Source organism: Nicotiana sylvestris, chromosome 11 (assembly GCF_000393655.2).
Source record: "Nicotiana sylvestris chromosome 11, ASM39365v2, whole genome shotgun sequence".
Taxonomy (NCBI): domain Eukaryota; kingdom Viridiplantae; phylum Streptophyta; class Magnoliopsida; order Solanales; family Solanaceae; genus Nicotiana; species Nicotiana sylvestris.
The window spans coordinates 14,714,869-14,732,311 of NC_091067.1; the positions used below are offsets into that span (position 1 = coordinate 14,714,869).

General features: G+C 34.6%; 2 protein-coding genes across 14 annotated transcripts; both read left to right on the plus strand.

The window, feature by feature from the left end:
• Positions 1–2,210: 2,210 nt before the first annotated feature.
• LOC104228906 (ubiquitin-like domain-containing protein CIP73) lies at positions 2,211–10,143 on the plus strand. Of its 13 annotated transcripts, none has more exons than XM_070162996.1 (16): positions 2,211–2,452; positions 3,157–3,194; positions 4,077–4,215; positions 4,436–4,553; positions 4,785–4,865; positions 5,263–5,297; positions 5,495–5,564; positions 5,640–5,785; positions 5,892–6,059; positions 6,132–6,197; positions 6,283–6,406; positions 6,793–6,858; positions 6,943–7,226; positions 7,367–7,444; positions 8,501–9,509; positions 9,842–10,143. In XM_070162996.1, exons 3-15 carry the CDS (start codon positions 4,099–4,101, stop codon positions 8,513–8,515), a joined length of 1,368 nt encoding a protein of 455 aa, XP_070019097.1. In that variant the 5' UTR covers positions 2,211–2,452; positions 3,157–3,194; positions 4,077–4,098; the 3' UTR covers positions 8,516–9,509; positions 9,842–10,143. The 13 variants fall into 13 exon arrangements, with proteins under 13 accessions (XP_070019097.1, XP_070019092.1, XP_070019095.1 ...); XM_070162991.1 differs by having other exon boundaries at positions 8,627–9,509; XM_070162994.1 differs by having other exon boundaries at positions 5,646–5,785; positions 8,627–9,509.
• A 4,369-nt stretch (positions 10,144–14,512) lies between these two features.
• LOC104228904 (uncharacterized) lies at positions 14,513–17,111 on the plus strand. Its single transcript, XM_009781458.2, has 7 exons — positions 14,513–14,636; positions 15,198–15,277; positions 15,652–15,805; positions 16,215–16,312; positions 16,423–16,500; positions 16,574–16,639; positions 16,852–17,111. Exons 2-7 carry the CDS (start codon positions 15,254–15,256, stop codon positions 16,858–16,860), a joined length of 429 nt encoding a protein of 142 aa, XP_009779760.1. The 5' UTR covers positions 14,513–14,636; positions 15,198–15,253; the 3' UTR covers positions 16,861–17,111.
• Positions 17,112–17,443: the final 332 nt, after the last annotated feature.

Below are 17,443 nucleotides of genomic sequence, written 5' to 3' on the forward strand. Positions count from 1 at the left end.
TAGGGGTGTACAAACCGAACCGAAAAACCGCACCAAACCGAAAAGTCAAACCAAATCGATTAAAAAACCCGGCTTGGTTTGGTTTGATTTGGTTTGGTATTGAATAAAAAAATTCGAACCAACCCGACATATAAATATATAGTTTATATATATTTTTTTAAGATTTTATATAGAATTTTCTTTAAAAAATATCTAGAAATATTTGGAATTCTATTGCGGGATGTAAATTTTAATAGAATATGTAGTGCTCCATATTTATTGACCTTAAATAATGGGTTGTATGATCACTTTCTTATCAAGTGTTACTGAAATGCGTCTATCTCTTTGTTCTTCCATATTCATATCATATGTTAAGATCTATTAAATTCTTATATCTTTTTCGAATGTGAAGTGGTTATTAATATTTAGATATCATATTGATTTTTATGTTTAATTACTATATTCGGTTAACCTGAAAGTGTATATCAACGAAAAATTATTGTCAGACGACCAAAAAATAGTAACTATTATGTGTTACTAATAGAATTCTCCCATAAGAATATTTTAATCGATAATATGTTTGTCAATTTTTTATATTTTTACTAAATAAATATTTGCTTATCAAATATTTAACAAAGTAAGATTGAAATAGTATTTACGTAGCAAAAAACCCGAAAACCCGACAAAATCGAACCAATCCAAACCAACATAGTTGTTTTGATTTGGTTTAGATAAAAGGGATTTTTACCTACCTATACCATATATGAAACCTTATTACCCTCAATGTTTAGGTTTGTGTTTATTACATTTAAGCATACCAAATTACCATTTCTATACCATAATTCAAATTAGGGATATAATTAAGGGTTCATTTATATTAGGCATAATTATAGGACTGTATCTTCCCACTTTCTCTTTCCTTTCATCTCAACTGTTCACAACACACACACAACTCACGATGCTCCTATGCTTCCTCTCGTTGATCATCCCCAACTGCCCACCACCGTCGAAGAATATCATATTTTCAGATTCACAAGAAAATTTTAAATTATTTAATCGAGCCGCTTGAATTCCCACTGGAAATAATAATGGCAGAGAGTTTGAAATTCTTTGACCTCTTTTTTTTGGGCAGTGGTTGAAGGTTACTGGTTAACACAGTCGATTGAAACTCGTCGAAGAAGAAGAAGAAGACATATTTCCAGAATTTGTAGATATTTTGTAGTCAAATTAGAAAAATTATAGATAAATTGTAGACTGTTTTTTGCAGAAGATTTTGTAGAAGCTTTAGTCGTTTTGGATTTGTGAAAACAGAAAATAATGCATCTACAATCAGAATACAAATAATCTACAATTTATCTACAAGATATCTACAAAATAGATACATTGAATTTTAATATCCAAATTCTCATTTCAATTGTAGCATAATTGGCATTTTCGACATAATTGTAGAAGATTTGTAGAAGTTTTGGTCTTCCCAATCTACAATTCATCTACAATTTATCTATAATATATCTACAATTCTATAATTTAACTACAATTTAACTACAATTTATCTACAATTTCTGGAAATACGTCTTCTTCTTGTTCTTCTTCTTCTTCTTGTTCTTCTTCTTCTTCTTCTTCTTCTTCTTCTTCTTCTTCTTCTTCTTCTAAAATTCAGTCAAAACCAAGTTTAATCTTCACCAAAATCCCTCAAAATTGAGATATAAACTCCTAAACATATTCCGAATTATTTACAACAACACCCAATCCAAACAAATAATGATTTTTGAAAACCCAAATTTGAATTCAAAGTTTTCAAGCTTTTTAATGGCTATCAATGATGGAAAATATATGAAAGAACAGATTTTTTCAACTTTGAGTTGTTGAAACTCGAAAATTTGAATTGTTCGTTTTTTTTTCTCGAGAATTTGAATTGTAGTTCTAGAGAAAAATACGCAGATGAGAAATCTCCTTTCCCTTTTTAAAAATTGAATTTAATGTAGAATCAATTAACACCAAGATTCTCTTATTAATTTTAGCCCATTTTTTAGGGAATATTCTGCCCTTTTAATGCCTAATAATCGAATGGTACAAAATTTGTAGGTAAAACGTAGATTGGACAGGTAATTAACAAATTATGCACATTTAGGGTAATAAAGTTTCATATATGGTATATGGTAAAATACCTTGATAAAAACCGAACTAAGGTCCATGCACACCCCTACTTTTGACCCTTTTCCGAAGAAAAAAAAAGTGAAACTGCAAAATATAACCTCAATTGCCACGAAGTTGAAGAAGTGTGAGAGTAGGCAGAATCCAAAATGGATTACAGAGAGTCAAACATAATCCAAAATGGATTACAGATTAGTGGAATAAAGACAATGCTCACAAAGAAATCAGACAAAATGAGTAGGCCTTCTTCATATATAGCTGTTCACATTCAACTGTTTTCTCCTTCTAGGCGTTACATAAGTTTCTTCTCTTTTTTCAGGTTAATTACCCAGTGACTTTACCTTGTTTTTTCAGTGAATTGAGTGATGAATTTTTGTGGGGGTTTTCAGGTTTTTGATAATGCTTCTTAATTTTTAGTTTTATTGGTTTCTATATTCTGAATCTTTTTTTTTGAGTTCTTGAAGTCTTGATTAAGTTTATGTATCAAAAACCGCATATATGGGAATGTCCTTATTTGGATGATAAAATTTGGGTGTTTCTCTGAATTTTTTCAATCCTGGCTGTGTTAAAACTTAAAACTACTTTCGCTTTAGGTATTTTAGTTTGTTGAGTTCTTCAAGAAAATTATTTTACGAATGAAAATGCATCATGCATGTGCTTAAGTCTGATAGGAACCCCAAGTTGATATAACTTGAGCAATTTTTAGTAACAGAGATATCCCGAGGGGCAGTAGCACAAGGTTCGAAAAATATGTGCCCGCCCCTCTACCCTTCTCCACCTAAATACCATGTTGTTGTCTATGTCAAGGTTCGAATCGTGATGTGCGCCAAACCCACACATCACATGTTGCATCCTATGGAAAATGATAGAATGAAATAACTTTGATTCATTATTGGTTGTTTTCTTGATTGTTGGATTTGAATTTAGCTTTACCTATTCCATTGTTTAATGTGTGCCAATCAAAAGCTTCTCTTCTTTATAACTTGCTAACGATATATAGCTGATATATTTACTGTTGTGCAGGTTTGGTAATCTTGAAGCTTTCCTTCAATTTTACTATTGTGAGTATTCAAAATGTTACTTTGTTAGTGGTTCTGATATTGTAACCTTCTCAATTTAAAATGCATAAAATATATCATATTGAATTCTACATGATCTTTGTGATATAATAATGAGCGTGACCTAGTAATTGATCCCTGTTACAATGTAATATTCTCAAACTAGGCGATCACTGTTAAAAATTAAAATATGTTGAGTGGCTTTAGATTGGTAGATAGTCAGTTTGTTTCTTGTAAAGAAACTTCATTAATTCCTTTTAGATAGTGATTTATTTAGATTCCACAAGGCTATTCATTACGGAAAATTCATTCATCTACCAAACTGTACAAATTTCATGCATTCCGCTGTTGCAAGTTCTGAACAGTTTCCATTATTTTGGAGTTTGTACTTCCATATGTGTGCTTTAACCATACATACCTTGCACATAAGTTTAGTTAGGGTTGCTGCATAAGCTGTAAGATCTGTAATATCTATTCATCTTCCTTACTTGTTAGTGTTTCATTAGTGGTAATCTTTTCGCCTTGTCTCTAATTATTTTCCCAGGCAGTTATAATTTGCGAGTCATTAGGATGTGTGCATTGTAAGTTGACATTAGAATTCTTAACAAGCTCTAAAGTAATGACAGATTTCCATATAGTATGTACATATAATGGTAAGAGCTTAAAGTTAATGCAACTCGATCTTGAATAAATGTTACTTTCCATCTGTATGGTTAAGACCAGTTGCCGGTTAATTGTTTCATCTTCATTGTAAATTTCTGCTCTCATATTGATGTTGAGGATGGATCTCATCGTCAACTGGTAGTCCCCGTTATCTTGATCTGCATGTTAAACGCATAAACAACAATCGAGAAACACTAAAGCTTATAACTTGACCTGCTTCAGGTGCGTAAGGTGTTGAAAGGAAATGACTCGCACTGGTGAAACTTCTGAGGGCCATGAATCTGAAGGTATTGATACGACGATTGAGATAAAAGTAAAAACTATGAATTCTCAAACCCACAATTTGCGCATTGGCAATCAGGTACTTGTTTGTTGATATTAACTTCTGAACTGTTAAGGTGTTACCTATTTCATTAAGTAAAAGAAATTTGTGCGATACATTAATTGTGCATGTTTAACACTAAACCATGCTATTTTTGCGTGCACAACCACATGTATAGTTTATGCATGCATCCTCACTTTTTTAATCACTAAAATGGGTTCTTGGTTATGTGCTGATCTCTATTTGCGATTTCATGCAGAGGAAAGTATGGAACTTGAAAGAACAGGTGTCTCTTTTGATAGGGACGCCAATGGAACAACAGCGTCTAATCTATTGTGGAAAAGTCTTACAGGATGATGACCTCCTTTCTTCATACAGTATCCTTTTTATTCACTTTATATATGATCATCTTTAGTATAATGTAACTAAAATGCATTACTACCGCAGTAGTTTCTCAAAGTAGCTAGTGCTCCTTTGAGAAAAATGGTTTTCTTTAAACATCAAGTGGCAGTTTCCTTATGATTTGATGCATTTACATGTAGGAGATTTAGGCTATGTCTCTTTGCTCTTATTATTTCTTTCCCCATCAGAGACTTAATGCTAATTAGATATTGAAAGTGGTGATACTTTGCATCTGATTTGCACCGTCCAGAGCATGTCAACCTTTGGTAATTCACCCTGTTGCCCAGGTTTAATGAGCTTTCTTTAATACGATGTTGGTTGAGAAGTTGTGTAGACAATCTCCTCCTAAATATCCATTATAAATTGTTTATTAGTTGTTCTTTAGTTTCTTTTTGTATCGCAAGTGAAGTAGAAAATTTCAAAGCCATTTAATAAGCTATGGGTAGTTTTCTGTCATTTCTAAGTTCTAAGATAGACGTGTCACCAGCCACTCCTGTTTACTGGTCATGTGATTTTGGTACTTTGTCTTAATGCATTTTGTCCTTCGGCTCATTATCAGTTCTCTGTATTCTAGCTGAAGAAATTTATACTTCGTATCTTTACATTTCTATCCAGTTAATTCAATAATGCCCATTTTGAGCTAGCTGTTACTTACTCCTGCCTGTTCTATTTGCTCTACCTCAGGTGCTACTGATAGGATTTCTCCCAATACTCAACAGGTAATTTCATTTGCATCTTATCATTTTGACCGTCCTTATAGTTCTTATATCTCAACATGCTTTATGTGTGTATACATCCTCTGAAAAACGTAATATTGAGGGGGTTGTCGCTGCCGTTCAAAGTATTACAGTATTTTCTTGGGATTTGTTATTTAGATTGTACAGAAGTATGGTATAATATAGTCTGGTTGTTGCAGGAAATCCCTAACTCTATAGAAACTTTGTCACGATATCTCAACCGAATGAGACGAGGATATAATATAAACGGTCAGTACTTCTCTCCCTCTTTTATGTTTTCCTGTCACTTTGGAGGTATGTGGATAAGTCATTTTCTATAATCAGGAACAGAAAACAATACGAATGAGGTACTCGGAAGTGCATCCAATACTTTCACTCCTTCACAAGGAATTCCAGAAGTAGAACAATTAGCAAGACTGCTGTCTTCCACTAGGGATATGCTTATTAGCCAAACTGCACAGCGCTTTCTTGTAAGTGCTTGCTCCTGCTTATGTTTTATTAACTGCTCTCCAATTCCTTCAAATGTTCTAAGATCAGCTGAACATTTTTGACTGGTTGAATTTTCTGTTGGCATAGGAATTGGAAAGAGATATGCGGCAAAATCTGAACATGAGTGATCCGAGGGTGCGCCAGGGAACCCAGTTAAATGCACAGACAACAGTCGGAACAGTGTTTAACAATCTAGGCGCATATTTTCTTGAACTTGGCCGCACAATGATGGGGGTCCGAATGGGTGACAATGGGGTATTAGACTTTGCTTTCTACTAAATGGATTATTTTTTCTCTTAATATGATCATGTCTGTTATCGTGTTCAGAGTACTGCCGTAGTTAATGCTGGCCCTGCAGTCTATATAACCGACTCGGGACCACTGTCCATCCAGGTAGCCTCATCATTGTTTCTCTACTAAAATCAAATCTATATCTGACAATTAAACTTTGTAAATCCAACATTCTGTCCGTCAACAGGAAGAACTTTATTCTGTGCTGCTCTCAACAATACACAGGCTGATCAACTCTGGTTTAGTAAATGATAATGGTACGCGGCTGCACCAGAGGCAAGTTGGTACACAAATGATAGGAGGTTCGTTAGGTAGGTAGTTCATAAGATTTGACATTATTTCTGTACGCTATCTAGCTGGCAAATGAACAAGGTAAGATGAACACGTAGTTCTATGTCCACCATAAATAGAAATGAAATAATATAGTTCCTTTGTGAAATTATTACTTATTAGTTTCCAATGGAAATACTTGTTTCCTTACCAAAATAATAAAACTGATTGGCCCTTTCCTTGAAACACATGCAACAAAATTTCAGCACATACAACTACGTCACAGTCCCAAGTCGGGGTCAACTATATGAATCCTCACTGACTATGTTTCTCCATTTAAACTCATCTCTTGGTCAATGCTTATTACACAAAATAAAAATATCAGTTTCAATATCAAGTATGTTTTTTTTCTTCTTTTTAAATCAAGGGAAAAAAGTGTCAGTGGCTGTAAAGAGGTTAAGAGCTAAGTTGGATTTACTAACAACTAGAAGAGGTATTCTAGTATCCAAAATAGAATACCTGAATTTGGTTTAAAATATTTCTCAAAGATGATTTGCTGATCTTTATTCTTAATTAGGAAGACAAGCACCCAATATGCTACGAGTCAGATACACTAGATACTTTCTTAGACCCATAGTTGCCACAGCTGATCAAACTGAAGCTCAAATACTGCCACCAGGAAGTGGCGTACCAACGGAAGTTAGCCAACTTTTGAGAAGTATGTTCCTCAGTGGTGAACTTCAAGCTGCTACACCTGCAGGTGCAACTGTTGATAACGTCGTTGACAACTCAAGGATATTAGGTCTATCTTCTGGACCATCAATTATAGAACCAAGAAATGCTCGTGAATCAGCTGGTGAAGTAAGTGTATTTTGCACCTTGAATGTTAAACTTATGGATAACTCTATTCATTTCTGATTTTGACAACCATCTTTGCTCTATACTTACACAACTAGCATTTAGACTCAGCTTTTATTCTAAGCATCGACGTGTTTGTGCAGCCTGCTAATGAAGATGTTGGGACATCTCATCGACGAACAGCTGATTTTGCTGAAAGCTCATCAACAAAACGACAAAGGGTATATTATATTACAATTTAAGCTTTCTTCCATTCCATTATGCCGGCTGTTGCTTCCATTTAGAACCTTATAATTTAAGGAAGAAGAAAGCAAGGTAACATGAGAGAGTGGCATAATTTCATACTGTCTCAACTTCAATCAAAATAATAGAGCAAGTTTCAGCCTCACTAAGTCCTCCTTAAATCCATTGACCAGTGGCGGAACCAGGAATTCTGGTAAAGGGGATTCACAAAAATACATGAACGACATACTTGGGATTCGAACTACGACATAAGTAATTTTTAAACCCCCTTTACCACTACATTAGAAGTTTCTCTTATGTCGAAGGATTATATATACAAAAAAAAATTATTTTTACCCTATTTAGGATAATAGGCGGATCGGCCCTGCTTTTGACATAGGAGTGTTGTATCTTTTAACTTGAATATTCCCTTAGTTTTCCTATGCAAGTGAACTATATATTCAACAATATGTTAAACAATCAATTAGGTTCTGATACTTCAGAGGATATGGAATAGCTAGATTCATTTGATTGCAGCTTTGTGTTTATATCTTAATATGGTATTGGTATTGGGAAGTTGAATGGGTTTGTGGATAAAGTAAGGGAAAATGACCAGACAGAATATGACAATATTCCCACATGCTCCACATCCTCCAACGGCAAGAAAGAATATGGCACTACTTTTAACAAAAAGTAGTACATAGTACCAGACAAAATTAAACAAATCCACTAGTATGGGCTGCTCATGGGCATTTGAGTATTCAAGAGATTCCATCTTTTATTGTTACCGGGTAAATACACTACTATGTACAACACTTTTGATTCAAGAAAGTAAAAAATCAGAAATTTCCTTATCTCTGCGTTTTAATATGGTATCAGAGCAGTGTTCATGTTTTAGGTTTCTGCGGATTTTTTTTATTTTTCATTCTCAATCTCCTTTCTTGCTTTCTTCATCATGGGATCTACCACAGAGGAGACCTCTACCCTTGATTCAGGGAGTATTATTGTGATTGACTCCACTCACGCTTATTACCTTCACCCTTCCGACTCTTCAGGGATGCTCTTGGTAAATTCCATATTTGATGGAAAAAGATATGCTGGATGGAGAAGAGGAGTTCTCATTGCTTTGTCTGCTAAAAATAAAATAGGCTTCATTGATGGAAGTTTTGTTGAACCAACAGGCACTTCAACTCTTTCATAAGCCTGGAATCGGTGCAATGACATGGTGATTTCTTGGCTGCTCAACTCACTCTCCAAGGAGATAGTAGAGAGTGCTATTTATTCAAAGACTGCTAAGGATCTTTGGACAGAATTGGAGGACAGATTTGGCCAATGTAATGGGGCTCAACTATATCAACTACAAAAAGAGTTAAGTGATTTAACTCAAGGTTCATCAGATGTAGCAGGGTACTACACAAAAGTAAAGAAAATTTGGGATGAATTGGATACCCTGAACACTTGTGTTCATTGTAGTTGTACATGCTCATGTGGTGGCAAAGCTAAGTCACTCAAATCTTACCAAGATGGAAGGCTCATTCAGTTCCTCATGGGACTGTATGAAGCTTATTCAAGTGTTAAAAGTAACATCTTAATGATGTCTCCTCTCCCAACCGTGAATCAGGCCTACTCACTTCTCATTCAAAATGGAAAACAAAGGGAGATTCATGTCACACAACACCCGGGAGAGTCTGCTTTCTTTACCACAAACAAGTTTGGAAACCAAATACGAGGAAAGTTTGAAAGTAAGCAGAAGGGAAGCAATGAGGGAAGGAAAAACAACCTGATATGCAGTTTTTGTAAGAAACCTGGGCATACAGCAGAAAAATGCTATAGGATTTCCTGCAGATTTTAAGTTTACCAAGTCTAAGAAATATCAAGGAGTCGCACACAACAATGCAACATATGCAAGATCAGAGATTCCATCAGAATCAGTCAATATTTTTGAAGGAGGTAACAAGTCTATAACTCAGGAGCATCTTAATCAACTTTTTAACTTACTTCAACAGGTCAAAGCTGGTCAGAACGAGCAAAACTCTGAAGCCGTAGTGTCTGCCAACTGTGCTGGTAAAGCATTGCCCAACTCCAAATCTTTTTCTTATTCTTCTTCAATCAACTCCCTCACCTGGATTTTATATTCAGGCGCATCAGAACACATGACATATGATGCATCAATCATGTTTAATATAAAGCCAGCAAACAAACCTTTACACATTAGCTTACCTAACTCACACAAGATAAAAGTTACCCATTGGGGAAATGTCAGGGTTTTTCCAAATCTCATTCTTTCAAATGTCTTATATATTCCAAGTTTTAGATACAACATACTCTCTATTCAGAAGTTGTGTAATCAATTTAATTGTCTGCTAATTTTCTCTTCATATGGCGTTATAATGCAGGGCCCTTCAATGAAGAGGCTTCGGGTTCTTGGTGAAGTCAAGAAAGGTCTATACATTTTGAAGTCTAGTCAGTCTAGTTCTAAGGATAGAAATCAAGATTTTTCTCAGTTTAAGGTCAATTGTAAGCAGCCCAGTAATCCCGCAATTTCTAATTCAGTCTTCAATTCTAAGAAGCCCGTAAATGTTGCAATTTCCAATTAGTTCCTAGTCTTCTTAAAGGTCCACTGATGTAAGCCTTTGGCACAAGCGTTTGGGGCATATGCCTTTTTCAAACATGAATAAAATTTTAGTTATTCCAAATGCTTCTTTATCTCAAATACATGATCCATGTCAAGTATGTAAGCTAGCAAGGCAAACTAAATTGCCATTTCAATCCAGTGCAATCTCCTCTACTTCTATTTTTGAGCTTATACATGTAGATACTTGGGGACCCTATAAACAAAGCACACATGATGGGTATAAGTATTTTTTAACTATAGTTGATGACTACAGTAGAGGAACTTGGACATACCTTCTTAGTACCAAAAGTAATGCCTTCACCATTCTCAAGTTTTTTTTGGAAATGGTTGAAAGACAATTTAACACAAAAGTTAGAATAGTAAGGTCGAATAATGCTTTTGAGCTAAGTTCTAGCAACTCAACATCGCATTTTTTTTCTTCACAAGGGATTATCCACCAAACAACCTGTGTGGCTACCCCTCAACAAAATGGGGTTGTAGAGAGGAAACATAGACACTTACTTGAAACATGTAGAGCCCTTCTTTTTCAATTACGTTTGCCAGTTTCCTATTGGGAAAATTGCCTTCTTACAGCCACGTTTCTTATTAATAGGTTTCCCTCCAAAGTTATACATTCAAAAACACCTTATGAGAAGTTGTTTGGAAAGTTGCCTGATTATTCTTCTTTAAGAGTCTTTGGTTGTTTATGCTATGCTTCCACTCTATCACATGTCTAAATTAGATCCTAGATCTGTGCGTTGCGTATTCTTGGGTTACCCTTTTGGAAAGAAGGGTTACAAATTGCTCGACTTTCAATCTAAAAAGTGTTTTGTGTCTAGAAATGTGATCTTTTATGAACATATCTTTCCTTTTTCATCTCAGATTGATCCTCCCATGTTTCCGGTCAATAACACATACACTCTATCTCCCTGCATCAGTACACATAATTAATCTCCTCCAGATCATACATCTCCCAAACAACCAGGTAGCTAGAAGCTATGGCTACAGAATTTGCACCTTTAGAACAAAATAAGACTTGGGAAGTAGTGGAGTTGGCGAAAGGGAAGAAAGCTTTGCCTTGTAAGTGGGTGTACAAGGTAAAGTATAATTCAAATGGAAGAGTAGAAAGGCTAAAGGCACGACTGATGGTTATGGGAGACATTCAACGTGAAGGAATTGATTTCAATGAAACATTTTCACCAGTGGTGAAAATGACAACCATACGATGTTTATTGGCAATTGCAATTAAGAAAAACTGGGAGCTTTTCCAACTAGATGTCAACAACGCGTTCTTACATGGAGATTTACAAGAAGAAGTTTACATGAGATTTCCAGCTGGTATGCAACCACCTTCACCAAATCATGTATACCTTTTGAAAAAAATCTCTTTATGGATTGCGTCAAGTTTTTCGACAATGGTATGCTCGACTCGCAGCAGCTTTGAATTTCAAAGGGTACTCTTATTCCATAAATGATTACTCTTTATTTTTTAAGAATTCTGGATCTAAGGTGTCAATTGTGGCTGTATGCGTTGATGATATACTCCTTACTGGGAATGATATTGATGAGTTTAGCAGACTAAAGGAGTTTCTTAATTATGAGTTTAGAATTAAGGATCTAGGCCATGCACATAATTTTCTCGGTATGGAGATAATCAGAGAACCAAATTGACTCATACTTAGTCAGAGAAAATTTACCTTGGATTTGCTACAAGAATTTGACTGCATTGATTCAAAGCCAGTATCTTCTCCACTCGACCCTAACTGCAAACTCCATGCCAATTCAGGGGAGCCTCTTGTTGATCCAACTACATACTGGAGAATTTTGTGAAAGTTAAATTTTTTAACGCATATGCGACCCGATTTATCATTCACAGTGCAACATCTAAGTCAATTCATGCAGGACCCCTGAAGACCTCATTTTTATGCTGCAATCAGATGCCTTAAATACCTTTTAGGAAACCCGGGGATAGGCCTTTTTATGACATTTGAGGCCTCTTCTCACCTAGTTGCCTTTTGTGACTCGGATTGGGCATCATGCCCGAATTCTCGTCGTTCTGTAAGCGGGTTTTTCATAAATATTGGGGGTTCACCTATATCTTGGAAATCCAAGAAACAAATCTCAGTTTCCCTTTCATCCGCTGCAGCGGAGTATCGATCGATGCGTCGGGTAGTCGCTGAAATCACTTGGTTGGTACGTCTATTGGAGAATCTATCAGTAGCACCATCTCTTCCAATCCCAATTCACTCCGACAATCAAGCAGCTATCCACATTGCAAAAAATCCAGTGTTCCACGAGCGCACTAAATATGTTGAGCTCGATTGTCATTTTGTCCGACAACAATTTGTAGCCGGACTCATCTCTCTCTCGTTTGTCCCATCCTCATCTCAGCTTGCAAATATATTTACTAAACCCCTCCACGAGCCTGCTCATCACTCGATAATTAGCAAGTTGGGAGTCTCTTCGAGCCCCTCCAACTTGAGGGGGGATATTAGGAAGTTGAATGGGTTTGTGGATAAAGTAAGGGAAAATGACCAGACAGAATATGACAATATTCCCACATGCTCCACATCCTCCAACGGCAAGAAAGAATATGGCACTACTTTTAACAAAAAGTAGTACATATTACCAGACAAAATTAAACAAATCCACTAGTATGGGCTGCTCATGGGCATTTGAGTATTCAAGAGATTCCACCTTTTATTGTTACCGGATAAATACACTACTATGTACAACACTTTTGATTCAAGAAAGTAAAAAATCAGAAATTTCCTTTATCTGCGTTTTAATAATTGGTAGGTGCTGAACGTGCCTATTAACTTAGTATATCTTCCTGATTAAAAGCTTTTGGTTGCTGTTTTTGACACAGATGGAGTGATGCCTTTGTTGTGGGAGCCTATTTTGTTACTATATTGTGTATTGGGGTATCAGCTGGCGACAAGATGTTCCCAATTACTAATAGACACTTTCATCTTTCTTCAGCTTTGTGGAACTTTGTAGTTATTTTCTTGTCTGTTTTGTGACGATCTTTTACTGGATCGATCTCCCTTTAAAAACTTATGACAAAGGATTTTAAGCTTTCTGTTCATTGGCATTGTCTTTTCATGACGTATGTTGTTACATGCATTGCCTTGAGATTATATAGTAGGAAAGCCAAAAGTGGATGTGTTATAATACATATATTTGCAAGTATTCTTTCTTCGTTTGGATGCTATACTGAAATTATTCAAGTCATTAATGTGGTCATCAAACTAGGTCATAATTCAAAAGCAGGGCCAGAATTTTGAGTTTGTGGGTTGTGGAAACTTTATATATATGGTATTTGTTACTGGTTGAAACTTCAATTGTTTCCTTTTAACTAGTGATTTATTTAGTGGTAGAAAAAAATTAGGTAACACTAGGGTGAGATCTATCTTGTAAGATCTATTTATCTTTCTTTATACCAAGGAAAGAAAAAGGTTCCTTTTGTATCAGGAATAATAAATAAAATTGAAACAAGATAAAATTTTATATCAAAACGACTTATGGCATCACAGGAAGAATCACATCCTCCTTTCAATCAAGTTTAATCTACGGTCGGATGTAGGGAAAGAAAGGATGGATCGATCGACCAACTTGAACAGATTCATAACTTGCTTTCGTCTATCCTGGAAGAGTGAAATTATGGCGTAACACTGTAATTTAACATGTTATAATAGGTTACTTAGAATTACTTGCATTAAGTGAATGGAGTAGAATGTATAAGAATTTTTTACATGATCATGTCACATTAAAAGTAAGTAATTATTCTTGTTAACTAGTACTATGCATTAATTTGTTTCTTTTCCTGCCCATCCTCATTATCCTAATCTGCACATCGAATTCATTAACAATTGAGAAGCACAATCTAATAATTTTTCCTACTTTAGATGCTTAAGCTGTTAAAAAGGAAAAAGCTCACACAGGAGAGGCAATTAAATGAATAGGTGGTATAGGAAAAGAAATAATTTTATTCTTTTCCTTTATTCATGGCAAACGCAAATTACATTAATAAATATTCAAATATACAAATATAATTAACTAAAATAAAGATGGAGCTAATGTATCCAAATTATATATATATATATATACACACACACACCCCATTTAGCCGGTTGAAACTGAAAATTGAATAAAAAATTTTGAGTTCCAAACTTTCTTATTTTTAATATTCTTTTAAATTGTTTATAGTTTAAAATATGATTATGACAAGCCAAATATGTTTTAATTAACGGACGTGTAAAATTGACTTTTTAATGAATAAGTTTTAAGAAATTGACACTTATAAGTATAATTATTTTAATGATACAAAACATAAATTTGTGACTTTACTGATACAACAAGTAAACTTCAACGACTTTAATAGTATAAAAATAGTTTTGTAATTTCATTTATACAACAAAGTAAAGTTCACTGAATTTATTGATTCAAAATAGAGTAGTGCCAGATAGTGCAGAATCCAAAATAGATTAGAGGGAGTCAAAGTGGAGCCTTCATTCAGTTTGTATAAATAAAGTTTCAAGTAAAGACAATGCTCAACAAACCAATATTGCAAAAAGGTGAGTTCACATTCAACCATTCTATCTCTATAGGCGTTACATTTCTAACTAAAGAAGAACCCAGTGATCTTAATTGTATTTTAGTGATTTGAGTGATGAATTTTTGTGGGATTTATCTGAAACTCGTCCAGGTTTTGATAAAGCATCAGATTTATAAGAGTATTCTTGATTTCTTTCTCAATTTTGTTTTGGTGTTTTTAAAGTTTTGATTTCTAGCATTCCTCAAGTCAAGTCTTTGTTTTTGATTTTTACATTTCCTTTACCCTTGTTTCTGCTCCCCTTAAATTGGTCACATGGAGCACGAATGTGAATTAGTCGAGTCAGTGAATCCTAGTGGTTAAACCAAAAAAAATCATCATGGTTGTACTAACATTCATCATTTCTTTTCTTGTTTTACTAAATGTTACTTAATTGTTAGCTGTGTTGATCTTAATATCTTAATATGGTATGATAGCTTATGCGTTTAAATATGAACTCTTAATGATCTCTTATGATATAATGAACATCAACTATTTCTTCCCATATATATCTGCTTGAACTGATTTGTTTTGAATTGTCTAGGGAACAGCTGACCAGCCAAGAGGAGACACTGATTTTTGCTCGTGATTTTTCTTACAATGAAAGACAGTGATTGGATTTTGGTGAGTTTGATTCTTCCCAAATCTAATTTTGTCATTCGATTTCTTTCCCTTTTAGTCACTTGTGTTTTTCATATAAATATGATTGATTTGACCTAGCAAATGTTACTACTTTATGCTGAGATATATACTAGCTCATGTCTGCAATAATTTTTTATTGATTCTGAAATTAGATCATTGCTAATTAACTTTAATTCTAGTAACACGATCAGCATATGCTTGTTTATTTGTCCCCACATGGATTTGAGCTCATTATAATTTGTTTTCCAACTTTGAACCCATCAGTACTATAGAGGGAAGATTTTACTCTCTGCCGGAATGAATTCTCAAATTTGGATATATAATTCGTTGAACTTGCTTTTTGTATAATTCTACAGTATATGTTCGGTTTGAAAGGGAAAGAACATGATCGTAAGAAGAAGATACAGAATCAAAGATCTGATGTAGAAAATGAAGGCAAATCCGGAAAGGATCAAGACGGCTCTTTTGAGGAGACAGTATTGGCTAAAGAACAGCCAAAAGACACCGATGGTAATTAATTAGGAATTCTACATCTTATACTAATTATTTTGTTTTTCTTTTGTATGGGGTGTGTTACTCGATAGGAGGAAGAGAAAGATAGACGAGATTGAGGCGTATCCAAGGTGGATGTAGTGCTTAAGTTACAGATTCGTCTAAACTCAGTAACTTTGGCTCAAAACCTATATATGTGTTTCAAAGTTCACGAAATAAGTACATATAACAAAATTTGAGCCCACTCCAAACTCAAACCCTTCAAATTCTGAATCCACTTTTGGGCGTATCCCAAATTTGAAATTAGCATGTATAGAGTATACCTTTGCCTATAACATATGGTCTTGAAAATTTTGAGAACATAAATATATCATGTTCTTACAAATTTTGAGAAGTTTCTAATTCCTCAGTGTTGAACTCCATGTAGAAGAAACTGCTACACCTGGAGCAACTAAAGATATCACTGAGAATGCAGGGAAAGGTGTATCTTCTGGATCTAAAAAAGTTCATGAATCAACTGATGAAGTAAGTGTAACTTTTCGCTATCTTTTGCTCTATACTTACACGGCCTGCATAGACTTTGCATTCCGTGTAGCCCTCGACTTTAATTCTAAGATTAATCTATGTGTGTGTAGCCTGCTAACGAAGATGTGGGGACCTCTTGTCAACTAAATGATTGTGCGCAAAGCCCATCAGATGCAAAACGGCAGAGGGTATTATTACAAAACTTAAGTTTACTTCCTTCCATTATGCTTGCAGTCGAGTCTAAGCATGTTGTTTGTGCAGCTTGCCAATGAAGATGTCGGGACTTCTCCTCAACAAAATGATGTTGCACAAGCAAAACGGCAGAAGGTACTATATTCAGTAACTTAACTTTCCCCCTTCAACTAAAGTTGTGCTCAAATTCGGTTCTTTAAATCCAATCAAATAGGTTCTGGTACTATAGATCAGAGCCATTTGGCAGCCTTCTCTTTACTTCTGATTATTGTACGTGTTGAACATGCTTATTTAGAATGTTTTCCTGATAAACTATTTTGGTTGCTTTTTTTTTTTTTTTTACACAGATGGAGTGATGCCTTTGTTGTGGGATATGAGCTGGTGACAAGATGTTACTACCAACTAGTATTTAGACAATTTCATTTTTCTTCAGCTTTGAGAACTTCGTAGTTGGTTTCTTATATGTTTCTATGACAATCTTTTAATGGATATTTCCTTAAGAACTTGTGGTGGTGAATTTTTTTAAGCTTTCTGCTTACTGGTGTTATCTCTTTGTGGTTTCTTTTACATATATTCCCCTTGAGATTATAAATATTGCACTTGCTTTACATACATCGTTTCCAGTTTTGGGTTGTACGTGTCCCCTAGAAGCTGAGGGAAAAACCAGAGACTACTAACTCCTCCTTTATAACATTACTAGTGATATTATGCGCGGTAATATAATTTTTTTTTAAAAATACTTCATTGATTTTTTTTTGTAGAAGAATAACTTTCATATATGCATACAAAAATTAATTTTAAAGGTAGATTAAATCACAAATATAAATATTTTTTCTAATTAATTAGATACACTACATATAACTAATTTCACATTAACAATAATACACTACAATATCAATAAAATTAAAAAAAAAATCAGTAAAAAAAAATGTTTTGGCC

Excerpts from the sequence above, each read along its gene's own strand:
- LOC104228906 (XM_070162991.1), top strand. The coding sequence starts at position 4,099 with ATGACTCGCACTGGTGAAACTTCTGAGGGCCATGAATCTGAAGGTATT. Across the intron at positions 4,866-5,262 it reads TAATTCACCCTGTTGCCCAG|GTGCTACTGATAGGATTTCT; the intron begins GTTTAATGAGCT and ends GCTCTACCTCAG. Across the intron at positions 5,298-5,494 it reads TTTCTCCCAATACTCAACAG|GAAATCCCTAACTCTATAGA; the intron begins GTAATTTCATTT and ends TGGTTGTTGCAG.
- LOC104228904 (XM_009781458.2), top strand. The coding sequence starts at position 15,254 with ATGAAAGACAGTGATTGGATTTTG. Across the intron at positions 15,806-16,214 it reads ACAGCCAAAAGACACCGATG|AAGAAACTGCTACACCTGGA; the intron begins GTAATTAATTAG and ends AACTCCATGTAG. Across the intron at positions 16,501-16,573 it reads CAGATGCAAAACGGCAGAGG|CTTGCCAATGAAGATGTCGG; the intron begins GTATTATTACAA and ends TTGTTTGTGCAG.